The 24700-nt window shown below is 53.7% G+C and overlaps 1 protein-coding gene across 1 annotated transcript; it reads left to right on the top strand.

Moving 5' to 3' along the window:
* Positions 1-1742: 1742 nt before the first annotated feature.
* On the top strand, positions 1743-18929 carry FBXO24 (F-box protein 24). The gene is made up of 11 exons (XM_035137010.2): positions 1743-1761; positions 2132-2238; positions 3438-3536; positions 3809-3995; positions 4243-4481; positions 5855-6116; positions 13911-14069; positions 14879-15000; positions 16357-16488; positions 17307-17477; positions 18220-18929. Exons 1-11 carry the CDS (start codon positions 1743-1745, stop codon positions 18547-18549), a joined length of 1827 nt encoding a protein of 608 aa, XP_034992901.1. The 3' UTR covers positions 18550-18929.
* The last annotated feature ends 5771 nt before the right edge of the window (positions 18930-24700 follow it).

Below are 24700 nucleotides of genomic sequence, written 5' to 3'. Positions count from 1 at the left end.
GTGCAGAGTGCCCCCCCCCGTCCAAGCCCGCGCTTGAATGATGTGAAGAAAGGGAGGCGCATCTAACAGCCCAACTCCTTTGAAGCCTAGAAGGAAACGCCTCTGGGCATGTGCAGAGTGTTGATGAACCTCAATGCAACTGGGGGGACAAGGGGGGGGAGCTTTATTCTCACATTTATTTTTATGCATTTCAGCGAGCTAAAGATATATATGCTGCTTCGTTATGAATCTGAGACCTTGAGGCGGTTTGCAGAACCGTGTGCCATGGCTTGATGCCGGCCTTGGTCAAGGTGGCGCCCGCCAGGCGCTTGGGACTACAACTCCCACCAGCCAGGGATGTGCCGACTGGGGGTGGCTGGGAGTTGTAGTCCCAAAGAGCAGGCCCACCTTCATCTTTTGTGTATCAGATGCCCAGCAGGGAAGAAGGAAGGAGGGATGCCTGGGTGGGCAGCCAGGTATGGGGACAGAGGCCCAGAGGAAGGGGCTGCCAAGATCCAGCCGCTGGTTTTTCAACCCTGAAAACCTGAGATTTGCAACAGGGAGCCCGTTCCTCAGCCGGTGTTTTTCTCTGTATGAAAAGCGACTTTAATAGCCCATTCTATCTTACTGTTTCATGCTTTTTCTTGCTTGCAGGCCGGTTGGGACAGCGGCCATCGCAAACGCAGGATCAGGCCCAAGGGGGGGGGCCAGAAGATATGGCCAGCATCCTGTTCTCGCAGCGGCCAACCAGATGCCTCAATGGGGAAGCCCTCGAGCAGGATTCAAAAGCAAGAGCAGCCCTCTCCTCTCCTGCAGTTCTCGGCAGCTGGTATTCAGAAGTGCCTGGCCATCCTGGCTAGTAGCCATTGAGAGGCCTCTCCTCCCATGGGAGGAAGGAAGCTCAGACCTTGGCAGGTAAAGAGAGGGAGGCGAGGAAACTTTCCCTTCCCTAACTTGGTGCCCTCCGGATATTTTGCAGGAAAACTCACGCACCGGCTGAGTTGCTGAAGGCTGCAGTTGTGACACCTGACGGTGAAAGGAGGTGTTGGGGAACTGGAGGACAGAGCGGGCTTTAGTGGGCCAAGGGCCTGGATGCCTGCCTTCTCTGGAATTGAGAGTGGAGACTTGTGGATTAGAACTAGGGGGCAAGATCTAGAATTCCCGAGTCCTCTGGAAGAGTAGGCTAGAAGCTCTTGACGCCAAGGTGCACTCGGAGGGTGGAACGGCCAGCTGGCAACATCATACTTTGCATTTAGCCGCAATGTGTGTTTCCATGGTATGTTTAATCACTTTGGGCAGCTGTAAAAACATGGGCATTACTTAAGGCAGCCTTCCCCCAACCTAGTGCCCTCCAGACATTTTTGGACTACAACCCCCAACAGCCTCAGATGGCTCAACCATACGGTGCCAGGGCTCTTGGGAGTTGTAGTCCAAAACACCCAGAATGCACCAGGCATTGGGGGATGGTTGGCCCAACCCTCCCAATACCTCTGCCTAGTCCTTCTACTCTCAGAATAAGTGGAATCAGAAGCAGCTATGAGAGTAAAGCCAAATATTTCCCCTTTGTGCATTCAGAAGCCACTGATAAGACCTCTCTCGATATCAGTCAGTTCTGGATGCTGCAAAGGGAAAGTAGGAGAACGGACAGAACTGATACTGACCAATCCACCCTTTGTCACTCACCCCTTTCTCGTTTAAGAATAACCCTCGGTGCATCGATGAAGCATCTCATTTAACATATATTAATAACGAGAGATGCCACTATGGCTCCAAAGAGGGAAAGTACCAGCCTTAACCCCCATAACTCACTGCCCCTTAGCGGAGGAGCAGAACAGACTGTGGAGTGCTGGTACAAATCAGAGCTGTTAGCACGATCCTGGCCCTTCAGTGCACACCTTGCCTGGTCTTTAATCCCAGGACCCGATGGTACCTAGTGCACAGGTCATAAAGACAGACCCAGATAGGTGCTGATGTCACAGTGCCCCAGTTACCAGGGGAACCCCTGTCTCTGTGAAGCCATCAGGACGGCCATTATCACATAGTGCCATGTCCCCCGGGGTGATTCACCTTGTGGGCAGAGGCATTCATAAGCCTTGGCCATGCTGGGCCCAGCAACAAGGGTGGGTCTGAGAGCTCACACCCACCGCGCAAGCGATGGCTGGGCGGGCAGACATGAGCGACAGGCGCATCGTCCGAAAATTCAGGAGGAGAAAGCTCCAGCGCTTCTCCCACATCTCTAGCATTGAGGAACCGCTTGGAGTGAGCATGCTATATTTTGGCTGCAGGGCAGGGCAGACACCTGTGTGGGAATTTTTCCAAGAGTGGGAGGAGGAGGAAACGGTTCAGCGGAGCAGGGAGCTTTTCCCTTTCAGCTGACTGAATTGGGGACGCAGCTTCTTCCATTGCTTGATTGCTTGTGCAAATTAATTTAAAATAAACTGTCTAGCCAAATCGGTAACCAAGCTACACAATATTTTCTTTAAACTTGGAGAAATCCACACAAGCTGACTACTTTGACAAGTCAGCGCTGTGACTCACCACGTTCTGAAAAATCTTTCAAAAGTGGGTTGGAAAGGATTTGTCACACACAAAAAAAACAAAAACCCCAAAACCCTTCAACCCAGAAGAGGATTGTGGCAATTAATTATGGCATAAGCTTTCATGGACTACTACAGAATGCAAGTCACACTCTGGTCATGCCTTTGTGCCCAAGTCCAGGTCCAACGCAGCAAAGCAACTGCACAAAAACTTTGTGTTGCCTTTGCTATGTGAAGGAAGTGTCACATTCACATAAGTTGTTTCTAATGGGACAAAATAGCTTTTCAGCATCAAATGTGTAATTATCTTCGAGGGAGGGAGTAAAATCCCGGCTAGGTGTTGATTTCTAATGCAGGGTCCTGTTGCCTCCTGGTGTGCAACCAGGGGAATGCACTTGCAAGGCTGCCCACTATCTCTCGAGGCACTGCTGCTAACGTTCTTATTCCATCCGCAAGGCAGATACAAATTATTATGAAACTGGTTTCACCTTGGTTGAATGAATCATGGTTTCCCTTAAAGTGCCCTGGGCAATCATGGTTTTGGGCCGGTGCTGAGAATGCTTTGGCAGAGATTGTGAGTCAGCCCGCTCTTGGAACGCAAGACATGATAAGACAGAGCAAGCTCCTGGACCGGACAAAAGCTTATCACTCTTTTCTGTGGGTGTGACAGCCAGAAATTCAACTGGGGGAGACATATTTCTGACACTAGGTCCATGTAGTGATGGGGAAGCTACACCTTGTGAAATTCTGCTGTGCAGCTTTTAAAGGCAAGGGATTCCTATGGATAGCAAAACTTGAGGCCCAGCACTTTTCTGCTTTGAAACTAAGCCCTGAAAGAGGGGTTGGGGGGGGGGAGAGAGAGATTCCTCCTGGCTGCTCACACCCTTGCCTCCCTCTCCATCCTCCTTCCGCTCCCCTCAGCAGCCCAAGAAGAAGCGGCGCAGCTCATCCACGGAGACCACAGAAGACAAGAAGGGCAGAGGAGATTCCATCTCTATCCAGGTCTTCCCTCCAGAACTGGTGAGTGAGGCTGCCTGGCTTTGGTTTAGGAGGTGGGGACAGCAAGATCAGAAAAAAAGACCCTGCTGGAACTGTGGAGGCAGGGCAGAGCTAATAGCACACTAGTTCAGCAAAGTGATTGTGTCATAGCTGCCAAGTTTTCCCTTTTCTCGCGAGGAAGCCTATTCAGCATAAGGGAATTTCCCTTAAAAAAAGGGAGAACTTGGCAGCTATGGATTGTGTCTGTGGTCCTCCCTGCGCTCACCTTGACTTGAGTCCCTCCTTCTCTCCAGCTGTACTACATTATCTCCTTCCTGCCTGTCAAGGATGTGGTGGCTCTGGGCCAGACCTGCCGGTACTTCTATGAGGTGTGCGACAGTGAGGGGGTCTGGCAGAGGGTCTGCCGCCGCCTTTCTCCTCGCCTGCGGGATGAGAACTCTGGTGGCAGCCGGCCGTGGAAGAGATCGGCCATCCTCAACTGTCAGTATACCTCGGTGGTGAAGCGGAGGGCAAGAGGAACGGGGGAGGAAGGGGGGGTGTTTATTTACTGTGTGAGGAAAAGCTCTACATCTGCCTGGGCTGGGGGCAGCTGCTTAGGGTTGGCCGATCCCACAAAAGGGGATCCCATCCTGCCCCCATTCCCCAGGGAAGGGAGCAGTGTAGCTGTGGCAGCTCCTTCAGACAGACCCACTCCCTCTGCCCCTGGGGGGGTCTCTCTGTCCCACAGACACCAAGGGCTTGTACTTCCAGATGTTCAGCGGCCGCCGGCACTTTGTCAGCAAGACGGTTGCCCCGCTGCTCTCACACGGCTACCGGAAGTTCTTGCCCACCAAGGACCACGTCTTCATCCTGGACTACAACGGCACCCTCTTCTTCCTCAAGAACGCCCTGGTCTCCTCCACCATGGGCCACATCCAGTGGCGCCGCGCCTGCCGCTACATGGTGCTCTGCCGCAGTGCCAAGGACGTAGGTGCCTGGCAGGAGAGATGAAACCCTGCGGTGTGGGCGGGCTGCCTGTCCCCACTGCTTTGCAGAGGAGGAAGCAGGGCAGAATGCAGATGTGGGCAGAATGCAGTCCCGGTTGAGAGGGAGGGAGGGAGAGAAAGGAGACGGGCAGCCTAGGTCAGCTTCAGTTATTGCTGCCTGGGTGCCTGCCTTGAACAGCTGCTTGAAGAAGTGCAGATGACCCTCTGATCCCTTGGCCCCTACCCACCTTAGAGGGAGCTGCAGCAGGTGGGGTTCAGAGAATGATCAATGCTACACTGGAGGAAGAGAAAGGTGCCACCTTCCTTGAAGGAGGCAGTGGTGGGCCAAATGCGGGCCAATAAAATTAAATCTGGAAAAGGTGGAGGTGTTATGTTTTCAAGTCCAAGGTGTCCATAGCTAGTTATCTCCCGCTTGGACTACTGCAATGCGCTCTACGTGGGGCTACCTTTGAAGGTGACTCGGAAACTACAACTAATCGAGAATGCGGCAGCTAGACTGGTGACTGGGTGGGAGCGGCCGCCAGGACCATATAACAACGGTTTTGAAAGATCTACATTGGCTCCCAGTACGTTTCCGAGCACAATTCAAAGTGTTGGTGCTGACCTTTAAAGCCCTAAATGGCCTCGGTCCAGTATACCTGAAGGAGCGTCTCCACCTCCATCGTTCTGCTTGGACACTGAGGTCCAGCACCGAGGGCCTTCTGGCGGTTCCCTCATTGCGAGAAGCCAAGTTGCTGGGAACCAGTCAGAGGGCCTTCTCAGTGGTGGCGCCTACCCTGTGGAACGCCCTCCCAACAGATGTCAAAAAGGAAAACAACTACCAGACTTTTAGAAGACATCTGAAGGCAGTCCTGTTCAGGGAGGCTTTTAATGTTTAATAAATTATTGTGTTTTATTCTTCTGTTGGAAGCCGCCCAGAGTGGCTGGGGAGACCCGGCCAGATGGGCGGGGTATAAATAATAAATTATTATTATTATTATAGCTTGGGGTGCTCCTGGACCCAAGTCTGTCAGTGAAGGCTCAGGTGGCTAGGAGTGCCCCCCACCACACCAGACCGGCATCCCGTTGGGAGAACGGCCTGCCAGTCAGAACGCGTCCCACCTTTTCCAGACCCTTTTAGTGCCTCCCTTTAGGGAAAGGCATCAGACAGTGGCACCCTAGTTTGTTTCACCAGTCGCTGGTTGCCCCAGGGCTCTTTGTGAGGAGGGGAGGGTCTTCTCTGCCACCCCTGAGTGCACAGCCCGGACTTCTTCCCCCTCTAGATTCCCCATCAGTTCCTGCAGCACCCCGGGATCTCCGGCCTCCTGACTCTGAGTGCCTCCTCCTCCCTCCTCCTCCTTCTTCTGCCTGCAGTTTGCCACGGACCCTCGGAGTGACACTGTGTACCGCAAGTACCTGTACGTGCTGGCCACCCGCGAGCAGCCGGTTACGGCAGCCATGGGGCGCAGCGAGGGCTCCAGCCCGGCCGGCAGCGGGCGCCTCTGCGACTGCGTGGAGGTCTACCTGCAATCCAGCGGGCAGCGGGTGTTCAAGATGACCTTCCACTTCTCCATGAAGTTCAAGCAGATTGTGCTGGTGGGGCAGGAGACGGAGAGGTCCCTCTTGCTCCTGACAGGTGAGCCCCTCTCCAGAGAGGCAGGAACAGCAAAGCAGGGCATGTGGCAAGAGGGGCTGCAGAGAGAGAGAGAGAGAGAGAGAGAGAGAGAGAGAGAGAGAGAGAGAGAGCGTGTAAACACAGGAAAATAGAATAACAGGTGCCAAATAAAACAATACAGAAGTAGAGTAAAAGGGGATATCTGGAGCCAAATGTATAGAGACAAAAATCCATACGGAATAAATTAATATCTCAAAGTTCCAAGTAACACAAATGGGTTTACATTCTCTGGTATGTTATTACTCCAGTGCATTAGGTAAAGACTCCATTGCTCAATGAATATATCGTCTACCCTCTCTGGTTCTTACCGGTACCACGTACAGTCGTACCTTGGTTTTCAAACACCTTGTGACTCTGAGGGGCGGAGATCGCCACTGGGACTCCACTGGGACTCTACCTAGAGCTGGCCCTGTCCACAGCTTCCGCTTGAGTGCAGGAAGCTCCTGCAGCCAATCGGAAGCCGCACCTTGGTTTTTGAACGTTTTCGGAAGTCAAACGTACTTCCGGAATGGATTCCGTTCGAGAACCAAGGTACGACTGTATCTAAGCTTAACTATACATACTGCGTCCCAGATTTTCCATTCTCTCATGGACTGTGTTCTCATTTTAATTCCAGCTTTGGGAAATAATAATTCTGGCTAACAGTGGCTGCAGTTTAACAAATGCTTCACACGCTGGGCCTCATTTTCACAGAGAGATTTGCTAAAGCAGCGGTTCCCAAACTATTTAGTTTAATTCAGCAAAACAAATGAATTTGATCCGGTGATGGTAGCACTCTATTTTGCCTTAGCCAGACCACACCTGGAATATTGTGTTCAGTTTAAGAAGGATGTTGACAAGCTAGAAGGTGGGCAGAGGATAATGACCAAGATGATCAAGGGTCTGGAAACCCAGCCTGATGAGGAACGGTCGAGGGAGTTGGGGATGTTTAGCCTGGAAAGGGGGAGACTGAGAGAGGATAGCCATCTTCAGATATCTGAAGGACTGTCACATGGAAGAGGGAGCAAACTTGTTTTTCTCCAGCTCTGGAGGGTAGGACTTGAACCCATGTGTCACAGTGGCCGGAGCGGACTACTTCAGAGTAACGACGCTACGCAGCTCTGCATTTTATTCTTTTATTGGTGCTGCGTATTTACAGTGCTTAAGTCATTGCTATTTACACGGAGTGATGTGGTCAGTCGGTTTCAGAACCTCCTAATGGCTTTTGGCGCGTCTTTCTCCAACACAAAAGCTTTGGCAGACCCATCCTCTTTCCCCTCCTCTTTCTGCGTAATTCCGGAGTTGGGGGGATGGGTCTCCCGCCCTTATTCGCCCCTTCCTGTCCCACCTGGGACCCTGGCTCCTCTACCTTGCCTGAGCCTCGGACACGACTTCCTGCTTCCCCACTGGAATCGGAACTCTCTCTGCTTCCCCCTGTGCTCGGGGATTGGCTTGAACTCAGGAGGGGAGGGACTTCGCGATATCCCCTGTCCCTCACATCCACCCCCCTCCCAAGCTCTCCTTCACCCCTCCCCAGGTCCCCCCCAGGTGTCGGTGACGACTGGAAGCCTAAGAACTCAGTGCTTTCCGAGCCCGTTGGTGTGAACACCTCCCCCCAGTCCTGCAAGCCCCCCCCTTCCGCCTGGGAGGACGGGAATCCCAAAAAGTCTGTGGCGTCAGAGCTGGTGGGGGTAAAAATGTTCTGCCAATCTGCTCCTTCCTCTGACTGGGTGGATCTCGGTGACACCCATACCTCATCCTCTGGTTCCTCAAACTCCGCTTCCCAGCGCCATGGTGAACTGCTCTCCCGTGCTTCCTCCCCCTCCCCCTCCCTTTCCATGTGCCAGGGCTTGGGTCTATGGGGAAAGAGGGCGTGAAATTCTTCTACCAGGAATTCCTCCTGTATCTGAGTGGCTGGGACCCATTCATTCTGGGACGGTGGAGCATCCTCCCATGCCATGAGGTACTCCAGTCCCCCCACCCCCCACCTTGAATCCAGGATGGCTGTGGCCTCATTGAGTTGCTCCCTGCCTTCCCTCTCCCCCCCTCCCTCAGGGGTTTGTTCGCTGTCTCGGAGCCTGCTGCTTTCCCTGTACGGCGACAGCAGCGATCTATGAAACACTGGGTGCACCCTCATGTCCTCTGGCAGTGCCAGCCTGTATGCCACCGGGTTGACCTGTTGCGTGACCGTGAAGGGGCCCAACCTTCTGGGCGCCAGCTTTTTGCATCGCCCTCTGATGGGAAGGCCCTCCGAGGACAACCAAACTTTGTCCCCCACCCTAATGACCTCCCCCGGTCGCCTGTGGCGATCTGCCCCCCTCTTGTACGCTTCCTTGGCTCTCTCCAAGTGTTCTCTGAGCTGCTGGTGCACCGTCTCCAGTTCCTCTGCCCAATCCTCAGCCTGTGGGCCTTCCTCCTCCTCCTCCCCCTCCCTCTCTGGGAAAGATCTGAGGTCACGCCCGTAATTGGCCTTAAAGGGCGACACCCCTGTGGAGACGTGCACCGCATTGTTGTAGGCAAATTCTGCCAGTGGCAGGCGATCCACCCAGTCCGTTTGCCTCTGGCTGACGTAACATCTCAGGTACTGCTGCAGAATGGCGTTGACCCTCTCCGCCTGTCCATTGGTCTGCGGGTGTCTAGCCGTCGACAAGCTGACCTCCACCTGCAGGAGGTTCATGAGCCGCCGCCAGAACCTGGAAACAAATTGGCGGCCACGATCCGAAATAACCCTTAAAGGTAATCCATGCAGTCTGAATACGTGATCCACAAACAGTTTGGCTGTCTCTTCTGCAGAGACCGCCCTGGCACACGGTATAAAATGGCACATTTTGGACATGAGGTCCACCACCACCAACACTGCGGTCTTGCCCCTGGAAGAAGGCAGATCTGTGATGAAGTCCATGGACACCACTTCCCACGGCCTGTGTGGCGTGGCTAAGGGCTCCAGCAATCCCGGTGGCGCTGCTCTGACCACCTTTGCCCGCTGGCAGGTGTCACAGCCCCTTACATAGTCTCGAACATCTTCCCTCACCCCTGGCCACCAGAAGTGTCTCATGACTAGGTGAGTGGTTTTGTCCCTCCCAAAATGACCCGCCGTTGGGTTGTCGTGCATCTGCTTGAGGACCGTACGTCTAAGCTGGGTGGTGGGCAGGTACAGTGCACCTTTGTAGAAAAGCAGCCCCCTGCGTTCTGCAAAGTCTTTTGCCTGCTCCCCCCCCCTCTCAGTTCTCTGAAGATGCGGTTGGCAAATTCATCCGCTGCTGTCAGTGCTGTGAGTTCTGCCTCGCTCACCACTGCTGCTCCGCAGGACCATGCTGACGGGGGGGAAATGTGCCTGGGTGCCGGTGGCGCCTCCTCCTCCATGTACTCTGGCTTGCGGGAGAGGGCATCCGCCCTGACATTCTGCTCTCCCGGGATGTAGTGTATGGAGAAGTTGAAGTTCGAGAAGAACTCTGCCCACCGTATCTGCCGCTGGTTGAGCACCCTGGCAGTTCTCCAGAACTCCAGGTTTTTGTGGTCCGTGCACACTTGGATGGGGTGCTTGGCGCCCACCAGGAAGTGTCTCCAGTGCTGGAACGCAGCGTGGATCGCAAGAAGTTCCCGATCAAACACCGTGTAGTTTCGCTCTGGCTGGGTCAACTTCCTGGAGAAGAAGGCACAGGGTCTCCACTCTCTGTTGGCGTCCAGTTGCAACAAAATGGCGCCCACAGCTTTATCAGAAGCATCTGTCTCCACGCGTAGGGGCGCGTCCTGAACCACGTGGAACAGGTTCTGGTCTGAGGCGAACACCCTCTTGAGGCTTTCGAACGCTGCTTGCGCCTCTGGTGTCCACCTGAACTTCTGCTTGCCTCTCAGGCAGTCAGTGATGGGAGCCGTAACGCGAGAGAAGTTCTTGATGAACTTCCTGTAGAAGTTGGCGAAGCCTAGTAGGCATTGGGCATCTTTGCGCGTCCTGGGGCTGTGCCAGTCCAGGATGGCCTGCACCTTGTCCTTGTCCATCGCCAGCCCCTTGTCTGACAGCTTGTAGCCCAGGAAGTCCACCTCCTTGGTGTGAAACTTGCACTTCTCCAGCTTCACATACAGGTGGTTCTCCTTCAGGCGCTGCAACACCTCCCTGACATCTTTCACATGCTGCACTGGGTCATTGGAGTAAATAAGGATGTCATCCAGGAAGACCAAGCATTTCCTGAAGAGGAGGGATCCCAGGACGTGGTGCATGAAGGCCTGGAAGCATGCTGAGCCCCCTTGCAACCCGAAGGGCATCACCAGATATTCAAAAGAGCCCAGAGGCGTGAACATCGTGGTTTTCCATTCATCGCCTTCCCGGATCCTGATCAAGTTGTACGCCCCCCTCAGGTCTAGCTTGGTGAAAATCTTGCCCCTGCGTGCCGCTGTCAGGAGATCATCCACTCTGGGCATGGGGAAAGCCACTGGCTCTGTCACTGAATTCAGTCGTCTAAAATCCACCACCAGACGGCGCTGTTGCGTGTCTTTCTTGTCCACCCAGAAGACCGGGCTGCCCCCTGCTGCCTTGCTTTCTCTGATGAACCCCCGCTTGAGGTTCTTGTCGATGAAAGCGCGCAGATCCTCCAGTTCCTGGTCTGACATGGCGTACAGCTTGGCTGGGGGTATAGTTGCCCCTGGCACCAGGTTGATCTGGCAGTCAAAAGGCCTGTGTGGGGGTAGGTGGTCGGACTCCGCTTCGCTGAAGACCTCCTGCAGGTCCCAGTACGGCTTGGGTATCGCCTCACCCCCTTTGACGTGCATGGTGGCCACCGTGGCTATCGGAGGCCCCTCCCCTGGTTGGTGCTGCATGCAATGTTCCAGGCAAAAGTCCGATCCAAAAGTGATGCATCTCTGGTGCCAACTGATGGAGGGGTCGTGGCGCGCCAGCCAGCTCATGCCCAAGACGATGGGGGGGTCTGAGATGGTGGTGACGTTGAATGCCAGTGTCTCTGAGTGCCTTCCCACCGTCATTTTCATGGGGGGGGGGGTTTGATGAGTGATGGCCCCTCCCAGCAGCTCTCTGCCGTCAATGGTCGCCACGTGCAGAGGAAAATCCAGCTGCAGAAGCTGGATCTGGTGCTCTTCTGCAAAGTTCCTCGAGAAGAAGTTCGCTGACGCCCCACTGTCAATTAAGGCGAGGACTGTCAGGGGATAGCCATTTGGGAGCGTGAGCGTCACTTCTAGAACCACTCCTGCTCTGGGAGGGGTGGGCTGGCTCTGCTCCTCTCTGTGCGGGTGGGTGGGCTGGGGCTGTTGTCTGCTGACTGTGCCTGGCTGCTGCCCCTTGTCTCCTGCAGCCAGGCTTTCCCGTTTCCCTGCTGTGGTGCTGCGTCAGTGGGGGAGGGCACAACCGTTCCCGCCTTTCCTTGCCACTCCCTGCGATGTGGGCAGTCTCTGACGAGATGCTGGGGGGAGTTGCAGAGAAAGCAATTCCCACCCCTTCCCTCCTTGCGTCTTGGCGCCGCTGGGGTTTGAAAAGCCCGCGCGCGCGCGCGCGCTATCAATCTGCATGGGTTCCTGGTCCTGACTGGCCCCAGGCGTGGCTTGAAAGGGTTGTTGGGGGGGTGGCTTCTCCTGCGACCGTGGGAACCAAGCCCGCTTTGCGCGCGTTGCTTGCTTGTCGCTCCACCGGGATTCCTGTCTCACCCCCACCGCCAGAGCCGCTTTGCTCAGCTGATCCATATTACTGGGCTTTGGACCTCTCGAGAGCTCATCCTTCACCTCCTCATGCAACCCCAAGTAGAACGCCGCTTGCATTGGGGGTGACTCTAGTTCCCACCCCAATCTGTGCACCAGCATGGTGAATTTCGCCCAATACGCGCGAACTGTCATATTTCCTTGGCGTAAATTGTGAAGTTCCTCCTTAGTCTGGTCCATATGACTATCGGACGAATACATCGTTTTCAAACCTTCTAGAAATAGTTTGACATTCTTCATGCAAGGATTCTTTGTTGCAATTAACGGTCTTAGCCACTCCCTGGCTGCCCCGGTAAGGTGCTCCACAATAAACGCTACCCTGTGCTCATCATCAGGGAACTCATCGTGGTGCAGCTCAAGAGCATACACAATCTCAGTCTCAAAGCCCTGATATTCCTTCGGGTCTCCATTAAACTTGCTTACTAGCGTCCCGGCTCTCCTTCCTGGCAGCACTTGGACTTGGGGTGCCCCTCCCGCCTTGTTTTTCTCTGCATCCAGCTTGTTTTGGAGGTCTACCGCCACCGCCCTTAATTCCTGCTCTCTTTCCTGTAGCGCTCTCACCTGTTCCGCAAGTTGTAGCCGGTCGTCCTGGACTTTCTTAGTCTCTTCTTTAGCTGCCTTCAATTCCCCCTGCGCCTGCAGCGACAGCTGCTGCAGTTCTTGCTGGGCTTGCTCCGCGATCTGCCGCCATCTCTCCGCCTCTGACACGCTCATCCCGGCAACTCCAAAGTAGCCCAAAAAGGATTAGGAGGTTGCTGTCACAGTGGCCGGAGCGGACTACTTCAGAGTAACGACGCTACGCAGCTCTGCATTTTATTCTTTTATTGGTGCTGCGTATTTACAGTGCTTAAGTCATTGCTATTTACACGGAGTGATGTGGTCAGTCGGTTTCAGAACCTCCTAATGGCTTTTGGCGCGTCTTTCTCCAACACAAAAGCTTTGGCAGACCCATCCTCTTTCCCCTCCTCTTTCTGCGTAATTCCGGAGTTGGGGGGATGGGTCTCCCGCCCTTATTCGCCCCTTCCTGTCCCACCTGGGACCCTGGCTCCTCTACCTTGCCTGAGCCTCGGACACGACTTCCTGCTTCCCCACTGGAATCGGAACTCCCTCTGCTTCCCCCTGTGCTCGGGGATTGGCTTGAACTCAGGAGGGGAGGGACTTCGCGATATCCCCTGTCCCTCACACCATGGCTTCAAGTTGCAAGAAAGGAGATTCTGACTAAACATCAGGATGACCTTTCTGGCAGTAAAAGCCGTTCAACAGTGGAACAGATTCCCTCAGAAGGTGGCAGACTCTCCTTCCTTGGAGGTTTTTAAGCAGAGGTTGGATAGCCATCTGTCTTGGGTGCATTACTTGAGAATCCTGCATTGCAGGGGGTTGGCCTAGATGACCCTCAGGTCATCTATGGATGGGCTTGATGAAGTGATGCCGTTTTCCCAGTGTCTGGTTTAAAGTCTCTTAGCAGGAGTCTTAAATCTGGAGTCCTGGAGAGAAGTTGGAGGACCACATTAAAGCCACATTCCACCAAATACGCTGCGGGAAATGCGTCAAGGACCTTCTTAACTTCTGTCCCTAGTGCAGGAGAGCAATCAGAAATAGCTTTGAAAGCCACACGGACAGTGAAATGTTAAATACGAAACAAGGAAGGTGTTTTGCTCTAGGCCAGGCATCCCCAAACTTTGGCCCTCCAGATGTTTTGGACTACAATTCCCATCATCCCTGACCACTGGTCCTGTTAGCTAGGGATCATGGGAGTTGTAGGCCAAAACATCTGGAGGGCCGCAGTTTGGGGATGCCTGCTCTAGGCTCTAGCCTAGTCTGTCATAAATTAAACAATCAATGCACTTCTGTACTGGAGACCCTGAGATGCCCTCCCTCAAATTACCGAACCTGGTCCTCCCCTTGTGGGGAAAGGGGTGAACACAGAGTGCATTCACAGGGCATGTGCAACAAGGCATGGCCTACAGTCGCCCTGACCTGGTTACTTGCGCTGTGCTCCTTTGCGTGTGTGGAGGCAACCGAATTCCACAGTCACTTTTTGTGGGGTGTTTTGTCTCCCCCCCACACACACAGAGGAAGGGAAGATCTACAGTTTGGTGGTGAACGAGACCCAGCTGGACCAGCCACGCTCCTACACTGTGCAGCTGGCTCTGCGCAAAGTCTCCAAGTGCCTCCCTCACGTCTCCGTCCGCAACATGCACTCCAACCAGAGCAGCGCTGTCTACCTGACAGGTAAGCAGAAGGTGCCCGCCAGCCAGGCCAGTCTCTCTGCCCAGAGGCTGCCACAATCAATAGGGTCCAGAAACCAAGCCTTAGGACAAACGGTTGAGGGACCTGGGCATGTTTCACCTGGAGAGGGCAAGAACCGAGAGGGGACAGGAGAGCTGCCTTCAGGTATATGAAGCGTTGTCACACAGAAGACGGAGCAAGCTTGTTTTCTGCTGCTCCGGAGGGAAGGACCTGGGCCAACAGATCCCAACATGACAGGAGAGGAAATTCCAACTATTGAAGTTATTTGACAGTGGGGCAGTTTGCCTTGGAGCCGGGCAGACTCTCCTTCCCTGGAAGTTTTAAAGCAGTGGGTTGGGTGGCTTCCTGTCAGGGATTCTTGAGCTGAAATTCCCGCATTGCAGGGGAGTTGGACTCGAGGACCCTACAGTGGGCTGTACATGCTCCTCAACCTTGTGCCACTGCTGTTACTTTTGGCCATTCCTCTGCCCTCATCAAGAGGCCAGGGATCACACATGGCAATGTGGTCTGCCCCCGAGAAGGGTGTACAGGTGGATGAGAGTGGGAGAAGGCAGCCGTGGGGTGATTAGAGCCAAGCCTGCCTGAGCAAGTGGGGCTTAAGAGGAGAGTAGCGGGAGCGCACCGTCCTGAAAGCAAGGAGCAGGAGATGGAACCCAGTGCAAAGTGCCACGGGCAGCCACTGCAGTGAGGAGCCCTCCACCTGGGGTAATTGGATTCTGCTCTGGGGGAGCCCTTCTGCCTCTGTGCAGGGCCAGGGTTTGGCCAGCAATGATCTTGCATCTCCTCCACAGACGAGGGCACCGTCTACTTTGAGGTCCACTCGCCCGGTGTTTACCGCGACCTCTTTGGCACCCTCCATGCGTTCGACCCGCTGGATCAGCAGATGCCCCTGGCCCTCTCCCTCCCGGCTAAGGTAACCCAGAGGTGGGGCTCTGTTCTGCTTCCCGCCCTCCCGGGGAGGACTTTCTCTTCTTCATGGAATTTGTCACTCGCTTTATCTTGCCCAGGGCACCACAAAGCAACTTAACAACCATCCAAACAAACAGACAGAAAAAAGCCCTCCTAGATACAGAGATGCATGCCACTCTAATCTCTGAGTGGTGCAAGATTCCAGGGGTTTCCGGTGCTTACCCAGGGTCTGTGTTTCCTTTTGGAAACTAGGCACAGCAGAGACTACAGGGTCTTTAGGATATACGAAGCAAAATAAAAAAATTCATTCAGTAGCACCTTAAAGACCAACTAAGTTTATATTTTGGTATGAGCTTTCGTGTGCATGCACACTTCTTCAGATACACTAGAAACAGAAGTAAAATAACAGAAGTTTCTAGTGTCTTCTGTTTCTAGTGTATCTGAAGAAGTGTGCATGCACACGAAAGCTCATACCAAAATATAAACTTAGTTGGTCTTTAAGGTGCTACTGAAGGAATTTTTTTATTTTGCTTCGACTCAGACCAACACGGCTACCTACCTGTATTTAGGATATACGGTTTATTTAGAAATATATACATGAGCCTATGATGGAGGGGTTCACAGCAAGAGGGTCTTGTAGCCAATGACATTGGATTCAAACAGACATCAGACCTTGATCTCAAAAGTTGCTCTGACTCGCCTGCTTGCTGCTTTGTCTCTCTGCCACAGGACTTCTTACCCCCTTCTCTAAGCTTCTCACATTGCTTCTCACCTCTCTCCACTAAACTCTGGCATTATCTTGCCATCTCAAACCGACTCCTTTCAATCCTTTTTTTCTCTTAATGGCCCATCGCCCAGGCAATTGCCTGAACACAGGAGGAGAGCCTGGCTTAATTAGCTCTTAGCACATGCTGGATCAAATAATTAGAAGTGTCTGGCATGCGGCTTAACACCCCAAGTCTTAGAGGAGTCTGACACTTGCTGGTTCCAGAGGTGAAAGTGGCCTGACACCAACAAACAAATCTTTACCTGGTGCCAAAAAGTTGCTGGAAACCACAGAAGGAGAAAGTGTTGCTGTGCTCAGGTCCTGCTTGCGGGTTTCCCATTGAATCATCCGGTTGGCCACTGTGAGAACAGGGGGCTGGAATAGGCAGGCCAGTGGTCTCTTACGGAGAGGGAAATGCACTCTGCATGTGCTCAGGAGCACCGATTGATGAATACCGTGTGTTTCAAGGAGCATGGGTGACAAGATTCAGGCTGAATACGATGGGAGTCCTACTTGAGGTTAAGCCCCGTGTCCTCGCTCAGGCCTTAGATGCGGGTCAGACTCTCTCCTCTCCCCTCTTCCGCTTTGTGGCAGGTCCTCAGCTGCGCCCTTGGCTACAACCACCTGGGGCTAGTGGACGAGTTTGGGCGGATCTTCATGCAAGGAAATAACCGCTATGGCCAGCTAGGCACAGGCGACAAGATAGACCGCGGGGAGCCTGCCCAGGTGAGAGGAGAGCAGACCATCCTTCCTGGGGTAGGGTGGGGGGTGGGGACCCTCAGAGCTCCAGGAAGCATCTGGGCCCTTGCAATGTCCTCATGGCCATTACACTGAGGTCCAGCACCGAGGGCCTTCTGGCGGTTCCCTCGTTGCGAGAAGCCAAGTTGCAGGGAACTAGGCAGAGGGCCTTCTCGGTGGTGGCACCTGCCCTGTGGAACGCCCTCCCAACAGATGTCAAAAAGGAAAACAACTACCAGACTTTCAGAAGACATCTGAAGGCAGCCCTGTTTAGGGAGGCTTTTAATATTTAATAGATTATTGTGTTTTATTTTTCTGTTGGAAGCCGCCCAGAGTGGCTGGGGAAACCCAGCCAGATGGGCGGGGTATAAATAATAAATTATTATTATTATTATTATTATTATTATTATTATTACTACTACTACTACTACTACTACTACTAATATGGGTCATCTGGCATTTTGGTCTGGGCAGAACCATCTTTATGGGGCGTGTCACGCTCAAATCAGGCATTGTGACACAGAGTAGGAAGGCTGACCCTTTTCAGCCTTTGAGTCTCCTTCATGGGAGGTTTTTTAAAGCATAGGTTGGGTGACCACCTGCCAGGGATTGTCTAGCTGGGATTCCTGGATTGGAAGGGGCCAGGCTAGATGGCACTCGGGGGTCCCTTCCAACTCTACAATCCTGTAGTTCTATACCCATTTCACCTGAGCCTCTGCCAGCAACAGGAAACCTCCCTCCTCCAGCAACCAGGGTGGCTGCAAATCCTCAGCCACACCCTGATGCTGCTGTGCCCCCTGTTCCAGGTGCACTACCTCAAGTGCCCCATCGACCTCTGCTGCGGCCTCAACCACACGCTGGTGCTGAGCCAGAGCGGGGACTTCAGCAAGGACCTGATGGGCTGCGGCTGCGGAGCTGGAGGGCGCCTGCCCGGGTGGCCCAAAGGCAGCGCCTCTTTCGTCCGGCTGCACACCAAGGTGAGGGGGGAAAGAGGTGGGATGAGGCCAAAATGTGGGAAGTCAGGACCCGGGAGGTTGGCTGCATAGTCTGTGGGTATCTGCCATGAAGTCTAGTCATTCCTGGCCATCTCTCCTGCCCCCTTCCTGTGTTATCCTCCGATCTTTTCTCTGTACATGGATATTTTAGTGCGGCAGAACTCCCTGCCTCTTGACATCAGGCAGGCGCCTTCACTGTGCTGAAAACATTTTTGTTTAGACAAGCCCAACCCAGACATGTAGATGCCCATTTATCTGCAGGAGCCACAAAACTGTTTCCAAACCCTGAGTGTGGTTTTATCTCCTAATCCTCAGCATCAGGGCTGGAGGGAGGGAGGGAGGGAGGGAGGGTCCCAACATGCCCATGGCATCCACCTGAGTGCAGAGGGTTGTGTGCTGCCTCCTGGACACTGTCCCCAACCCCTAGGTGGCTTTAAAAGACAAATCCATGGAGGAGGAGGAGGAGGAGGAGGAGGAGGAGGAGGAGGAGGAGGAGGAGGAGGAGGAGGCTCCTAGCCAGGAGGGCTATTGCTCTGCCTCCACAACCAGAGGCAGCCATGCTTCTGAATCCCAGTTGCTGGGAACCACAGGAGGGGAGAGCGCTCTTGGGTTCGGATCCCGCTTGCTTGCTTCCCACAGGCCTCTGGGGAACAGGAGGCAGGCCTAGACGGGCCATTGGCCTGATCCGGCAGGGCTCTCCTTAGATCCGTCTCCCCTCTCGCAGGTGCCGCCCTGCGCCCGCCGCATCTGCTCCACCCGCGAGTGCCTCTACATGCTGTCCAGCCACGACATTGAGGAGGTCCCGGCCTACCGCGAGCTGCCGGCCAGCAAGGCAGGGGTGGCGTCGAGCGACACGGAGGCCATGGCTGCCCGGGCGTGTGAGGAGTACCTGAGCCAGCTGCACAAGTGCCCGACGCTGGAGGGGCGCATGGCCAAGATGAAGGAAGCCGTCGGCAGCATGCCCCTCATGACCTTCCAGAAGGACTTCTTCTGGGAGGCTCTGGACATGATCCAGCGGGCGGCGGAAATCCAGGAAGCCCCTGCGCCCAGCTAGCCGTCGCCGGTCGGGGCTCCCTCTCACCCCCACCCCTCCTGTCACCCCACCCCACCCGTTATATGCATCATGGATCATGATTAACCGATAGAGAAGACTTCAGACTGAACAATTGGGCGTAAATAAAGCACAAGACCTAACGCAGCCTCCCCTGGACCCTGCTGGGGTAAGTGATGAAACGGCGGGGCTGGGGCCTCCTTGGAGGAGCCTGGAAGGGGCCACCCTCGATGTGCGTAGGCAGAGGTGGGCGTTGCTGACACTGTAAGGTTCTTCAAATCTGTGGTGCTTGCCTCATAAAGGACATGGTAGGGTTGGGAAAGCTTCAGGAAAGGGCAACTCGCCTATGAGGAAAGGTTTGGGACTTTTGAGTTTGGAGGAAAGGCGAGGAAGAGGCGACATGATAGAAGTTATGAGTGGCATGGAGAAAGCAGGTGGGCAGTTGTTGTTGTTTAGTTATTTAGTCGTGTCCGACTCTTTGTGACCCCATGGACCAGAGCACGCCAGGCACTCCTGCCTTCCACTGCCTCCCGCAGTTTGGTCAAACTCATGTTCGTAGCTTCGAGAACACTGTCCAACCATCTCGTCCTCTGTCGTCCCCTTCTCCTTGTGCCCTCCATCTTTCCCAACATCAGGGTCTTTTTCAGGGAGTCTTCTCTTCTCATGAGGTGGCCAAAGTATTGGAGCTTCAGCTTCAGGATCTGTCCTTCCAGTGAGCACTCAGGGCTGATTTCCTTAAGAATGGATAGGTTTGATCTTCTTGCAGTCCATGGGACTCTCAAGAGTCTCCTCCAGCACCATAATTCAAAAGCATCAATTCTTCGGCGATCAGATGGGCAGAGCTGGAGGCATTGATGCTTCTGAGGACAAGGTTTTTTGCTGGAAACCACAGGAGGGGAGAGTTTTGCTCTTGTGCTCAAATCCTGCTTGTGGGTTTCCCATGATGGGCATCTGTTTGGCCACTGTGAGAACAGGATGCTGGACTAGATGGGCCCACTTTGGCCTGATCCAGAAGCTCTTCTTATGTTCTTTTCTTTGGGAGAAAAAAAGGCTCAGGAGTAAACCCTACACAAATCCAGAGGGGAGTCCGTAAGATGCTTGGATGGTTCTTTGTCCGCCTCCTTCCGGCAACTCCTGTATCCAGACTGGTGCCCAACGTCCTGCTCTGCTTTCCTTTGGACCACACCACCAGCGAGGCCGAAAGGGGTGGGTGGGTCTAGTCATCAGGGCAGCCCAGGACCCCCAGAACTGCTTCTAACACAGCAGTTTAACTTCACCCCCAGAGGCGAACTCCATCCTCTCTCAAGATAGACAGATGCTAATAGCAATGCGGGTGGTGTTGAAATCTTGTGGTTTCACAACTGGCCTCCAGACATTCTGGCATTCCCCGCATCATCCCCGCCCCAAATTCTCCAGCATCGGTTCCTCAGTCGAATAAGAATAAAGATAACTGAGCAAAATTTCGCCAGGAGCAGAGACACCGCAGATCAGCCTCTCTCTCTCTGGCTTCAGGGCATCGCCTGGCAATGGGGGCACAGTTTCATGTGCTCTTATCGACCTACAGGGGCTGTTGTGCCACGTCTCTCACCCAGGGAAGAAAGGTCACCTCAGCCCCCCTCCCCCGCAGAACTGCCCTCTGCTCTCTGGACAAAGTCTGCTGGCAGACTGGTGCCCAGGGACACAGGCATTGATGCAGAGCGCCCAATCTTTTCAGGTCAAAGTTCCCAGCGTGCACTGGGGGAGGGGAGGGAGAGAGGGTGCAGAGGTGCCTGGGGTGAAACTGCTGCCACAGAAGCTGTTGTGGGCCCTTCTCCTGTCTGAGAAGGGCCCTTTGAAGCTGCTGGATGTAGGGGGCCAAGCCTGAGAGTCCCAGGGGTCCTGTTGCCCACTGTTTGCAGTGCATATTCCCCTCTGCCTCCTTTGTGCTGCTTTTCAGGAGAGAGATGTAGTGCGGTTGGGCAAGGGAAGCTATTGATCAGTCCCGGCGGCTGCATTTCAGTCCCAACACTGCTGTTTCCAGAGCCTCCTGACCTAGACTGGGGTCTGATGTTCCCTGAGTGGCAGAACATTTCAATTTCTGAAAGTAGGAGAGGGACTTCAGAGGTTTCGCCTGGGGAAGCGGGAGCTCCTGACTAGGACATCCGAGAGGCCGCAGGACTCCCAAGGTTAACCCTCTTTCTCTCTTAACTCACCAGGGCAGCAGCCTGACAAGTGTGCAGGCTGGGATTTGCATCGCCCTGCCAAAGTGGGCCCTCAGCCCCAGAAAAGATGGCTAGATTGAGGTTACTCTGGCAGAATACCTGCTTTGCACACAGAACGTCCCCAACATAACCTCTGGCAGCCTTTCCAGGCAGGACTGAGAGAGATGCCCGTCTGAGACCCTGGAGAGTCACTGCTGACCAGTGCAGAGGACACTGAGCTGCAGACGGACCCAGTGGCCTGGCTCATTATGAGTCAGCTTCAGACATGAACCCAGAGCCTGGGAAAGGAGACATGTATTTGTCCCCTGCAGCTAAATCTGCTGGTGGTAGAGAAATCACCAGGTCCCAACCCCCCAAACATGCGCTGCAAATTCCTATCTGCACTGCTGTGAATTTCAGGCCTTCCTTGGTGCTGGGGCTCAAAACTGCTTGGCCCCAGAACGCAACACTTGTGCAGTGGCTTCAACAAGAGGGAGGAAAACAGCTTCCTGCCTAGCCCTGAGCAACAGGCCGCCTTGTGTCCCAGAGGCCCCTCTGTCATTCCACTTTCACCTTGATGCACCCTGGCCAGGGATTTCCTCCTTTTGTCCTTCGCCCCACCAGGTCTCTGTTCTATATTTAAACCCCTGCCAGCTTCCCACATGCTGTGATTCAGTGGCAGCCTCTCAGTTCTGCATCTCACAGTGGAAGCTTGGTGGGAGGTGGGGAGTGTTCTCTCTCTCTCTCTCTCTCTCTCTCTCTTTCCCCCGAAATTCAGGAGCTTCTGGCAGAGGGCTTGAATGCTGGTCTCAGCTGTTGTCCTGGGCCAATTTTCATAGCTGCCAAGTTTTCCCTTTTCTCGCGAGGAAGCCTATTCAGCATAAAAGAAAATCGCTTTAAAAAAGGGATAACTTGGCAGCTATGGCCAATTTTCCATGCATCAGCCACTTAGTTCGTCCCTTTTCTGCTCTGGTGGCCTCATAGAAACTCCACTCTCATAGAATCAGAGTTGGAAGGTACCCCAACGGTCATCTAGCCCAACCCCCTGCAATGCAGGAAACTTTTGCCCAATGTGGGGCTCGAACCCACCACACTGAGATTAAGAGTCTCACACTCTAATGACTGAGCTAGCCCAACTCCAGGGAGCAGGCCTGGCCTGGGCAAAAAAAAAGGTGCCAGCTGCTGCCTTGCCAAGTCTTCTTATATCCCCAGCATCTGGGAAAAGGGGAATTCAATTCCTGCATTGCAGGGGGTTGGAATAGATGACCCTAGGTGTCCCCTCCAGCTCTGTGATTCCAAGAGGGCAACCTGGAAGGTCTGCTGGAGATGTGAGGGGCGAGAGCCTCAAAGCAGCCCTGGCAGGTTTGGCTCATTGCCTGTCTCGCTGTAGAAATTGGAGTTCTTGGAGAAGTCCAGAAATAAACAGTAAATGGCAAGAACTCAGGCCAGGAGGAGGAAGATGAATTTCCAGTAAGTCTTCAAAAGGTTTTATTTATGTAATGATAAGATGAATTCAAATAGGAATCAATTCCAGTATGATAATGAGGCAAATAAATTCCAGTGAAAAAATCCCAGGACAAGGCCCTGTTTCGCCAGTTCTTCATCGGCAATGTTTTGACAGTCAGAGTGTACAGAGGCAAACATACTTGGTACACTGACCATTAAAACATTGCTGATGAAGAATTGGCGAAACAGGGCCTTGTCCTGGGATTTTTTCACTGGAATTCATTTTTTATTTGCCTCATTATCATACTGGAATTGATTCCTATTTGAATTCATCTTATCATTACATAAATAAAACCTTTTGAAGACTTACTTGAAATTCATCTTCCTCCTGGCCCGAGTTCTTGCAATTTACTGTTCATTGCCTGTCTTGGCTGCCTTCGGACTGGGGAGGGAGAGTGATGGGAGAGGGGAGAGCGGAAGCTGCCTTGTATCATTGTATCCAACCTAGCCCAGGGGCGCCTCTGCTTCCTCATTATTCGCGCTGACTGGTGGCGGCTCTGCATTTCCCAATCCCAAGGTGCAATGCAGCGACCTGCTTTCGCTCTAGAGTCTAGATTCAACTCTTGACTTTGCAGGCTCTTCCCTGCCCTCTTCTCCCCTCCCTCTCAAGCAAAGCATGCCCAGCAGTCAAACACTTTCCCTTCCTTGTTCCCCTCACAAAAAGGGCGCTGCTCAGCCAGCTTGCCCCAGGACTACTCTGGAGGGGTCACCACCAGGCTTGCAGCAGGGGGCAAGGCCAGCTGGGCAATGTGTGGCCTTTTGCCAGAGGGGAACACAGTTCAGCTCATGAAGGCAGGGGAGAAGTAGGAGCCCTGGCTGGCTGGCACAGGCTGGCTTCCATTAGAACACATAAGAATCATAGAATCATAGAGTTGGAAGAGACCACAAGGGCCATCCAGTCCAACCCCCTGCCAAGCAGGAAACACCATCAAAGCATTCCTGACAGATGCCTGTCAAGCCTCTGCTTAAAGACCTCCAAAGAAGGAGACTCCACCACACTCCTTGGTAGCAAATTCCACTGCCGAACAGCTCTTACTGTCAGGAAGCTCTTCCTAATGTTGAGGTGGAATCTTCTTTCTTGTAGTTTGAATCCATTGCTCCGTGTCTGCTTCTCTGGAGCAGCAGAAAACAACCTTTCTCCCTCCTCCATATGACATCCTTTAATATATTTGAACATGGCTATCATATCACCCCTTCACCTTCTCTTCTCCAGGCTAAACATACCCAGCTCCCTAAGCCGTTCCTCATAAGGCATCGTTTCCAGGTCTTTGACCATTTTGGTTGCAACCTGGATCCAAAGAGAGCCTCCAAAAGAGCCTGCTGGATCCAAAGAGAGGCCTCACAATGGCCAACCAGGTGCAAGCTGGACCTGAGCACAAGAGCACCCTCCCCCTTGGCATTCAGAAGCACGGGTGCCTCTGATCTTGGAGGCTGAGCACAGCCGTCGTGGCTAGTGGCCATTGACTGCCTTCTACTTTTGTCTAATCCAGTGGGAGTGAGTTCCACTGGCTCCTGAACTGAGCCAAGAAGGAGCAAAAGCCTAGTAGAGCCCCCCCCCCATGACTATATGGTGGGGGGAGAAAGGGACTTTGCACAAGGTTTTTCTGGGGGAGTACTCTCTTCACCGTTACTTCCCAGGGGTGAGACCTGGACCTTTTCACACTGGCAACAGGTTTTCAGGTGACAAGCCCCGTGTGGAGGATTTGCAATGCTGGCTGGGGGCAGAGGGGGAGCCCTGCTGCCTCGCCTGCAGCCAGGGCTTCCTACAGGCTACTGTTTGGACTCCGAGATACAAATAATCCCTTGCCAGGAAACCAATTCCCCCCCAGGGCAGCCGAAGGGGGTGAAGGGGGAGGCTCCTGAGGAAGGAGGCCACCTCCTCCCCCCCTCCTCCTCTGCTCATTTCTCAGACAAGCCCCACCAGCAAAGAAAACCCACTTTTGGAAATTTAGCCACTCAAACCAGAGAAGGATGGGATGGGATGGGGAGGATAAACTAGTTGGATAAACTGAGTGCTGTGGGACACAGTGGGGCGGTATAATGCTTCTGCCACTGCCCTGCCAGTTTAATACAGAAACTGCCAGCCCTGTTGCTGCCCTTTGCCCTGCCTGCTTTCTCTCCCTGCTACCAGCAGTTGCAGTGACCTTAATTTCTCCCAGCATTTGTTGGGGAGATGTTGTGGGGGGAGGTAGAGAAAGAAAGAAAGAAAGAAAGAAAGAAAGAAAGAAAGAAAGAGGGAGGGAAATTGCCTTTTCAACCCAAGAGAACAGGGAGAGGCAGAGCCCACCCCCAACTTTTCCATCCTGCAGAGTGACCACCCTGGGAGCCGGCCTTTGAAGGCAGCAGCTGAAGTTTCCACTGGGGCTATTTTTGCTGCTGCTGCTTCTGCTGCTGCTCCTTCTTCCCCACGTCCGCACACATCAAAAAACAAACAAAGCAAAACTATTTTTTGCGCCCTTAAACTCAAC

The sequence above is a fragment of the Zootoca vivipara genome, chromosome 13, assembly GCF_963506605.1.
Source record: "Zootoca vivipara chromosome 13, rZooViv1.1, whole genome shotgun sequence".
Taxonomy (NCBI): Eukaryota; Metazoa; Chordata; class Lepidosauria; order Squamata; family Lacertidae; genus Zootoca; species Zootoca vivipara.
The sequence above is the reverse complement of the archived record's forward strand: the minus strand, read 5'-3'. Positions and strand labels throughout refer to the sequence as shown.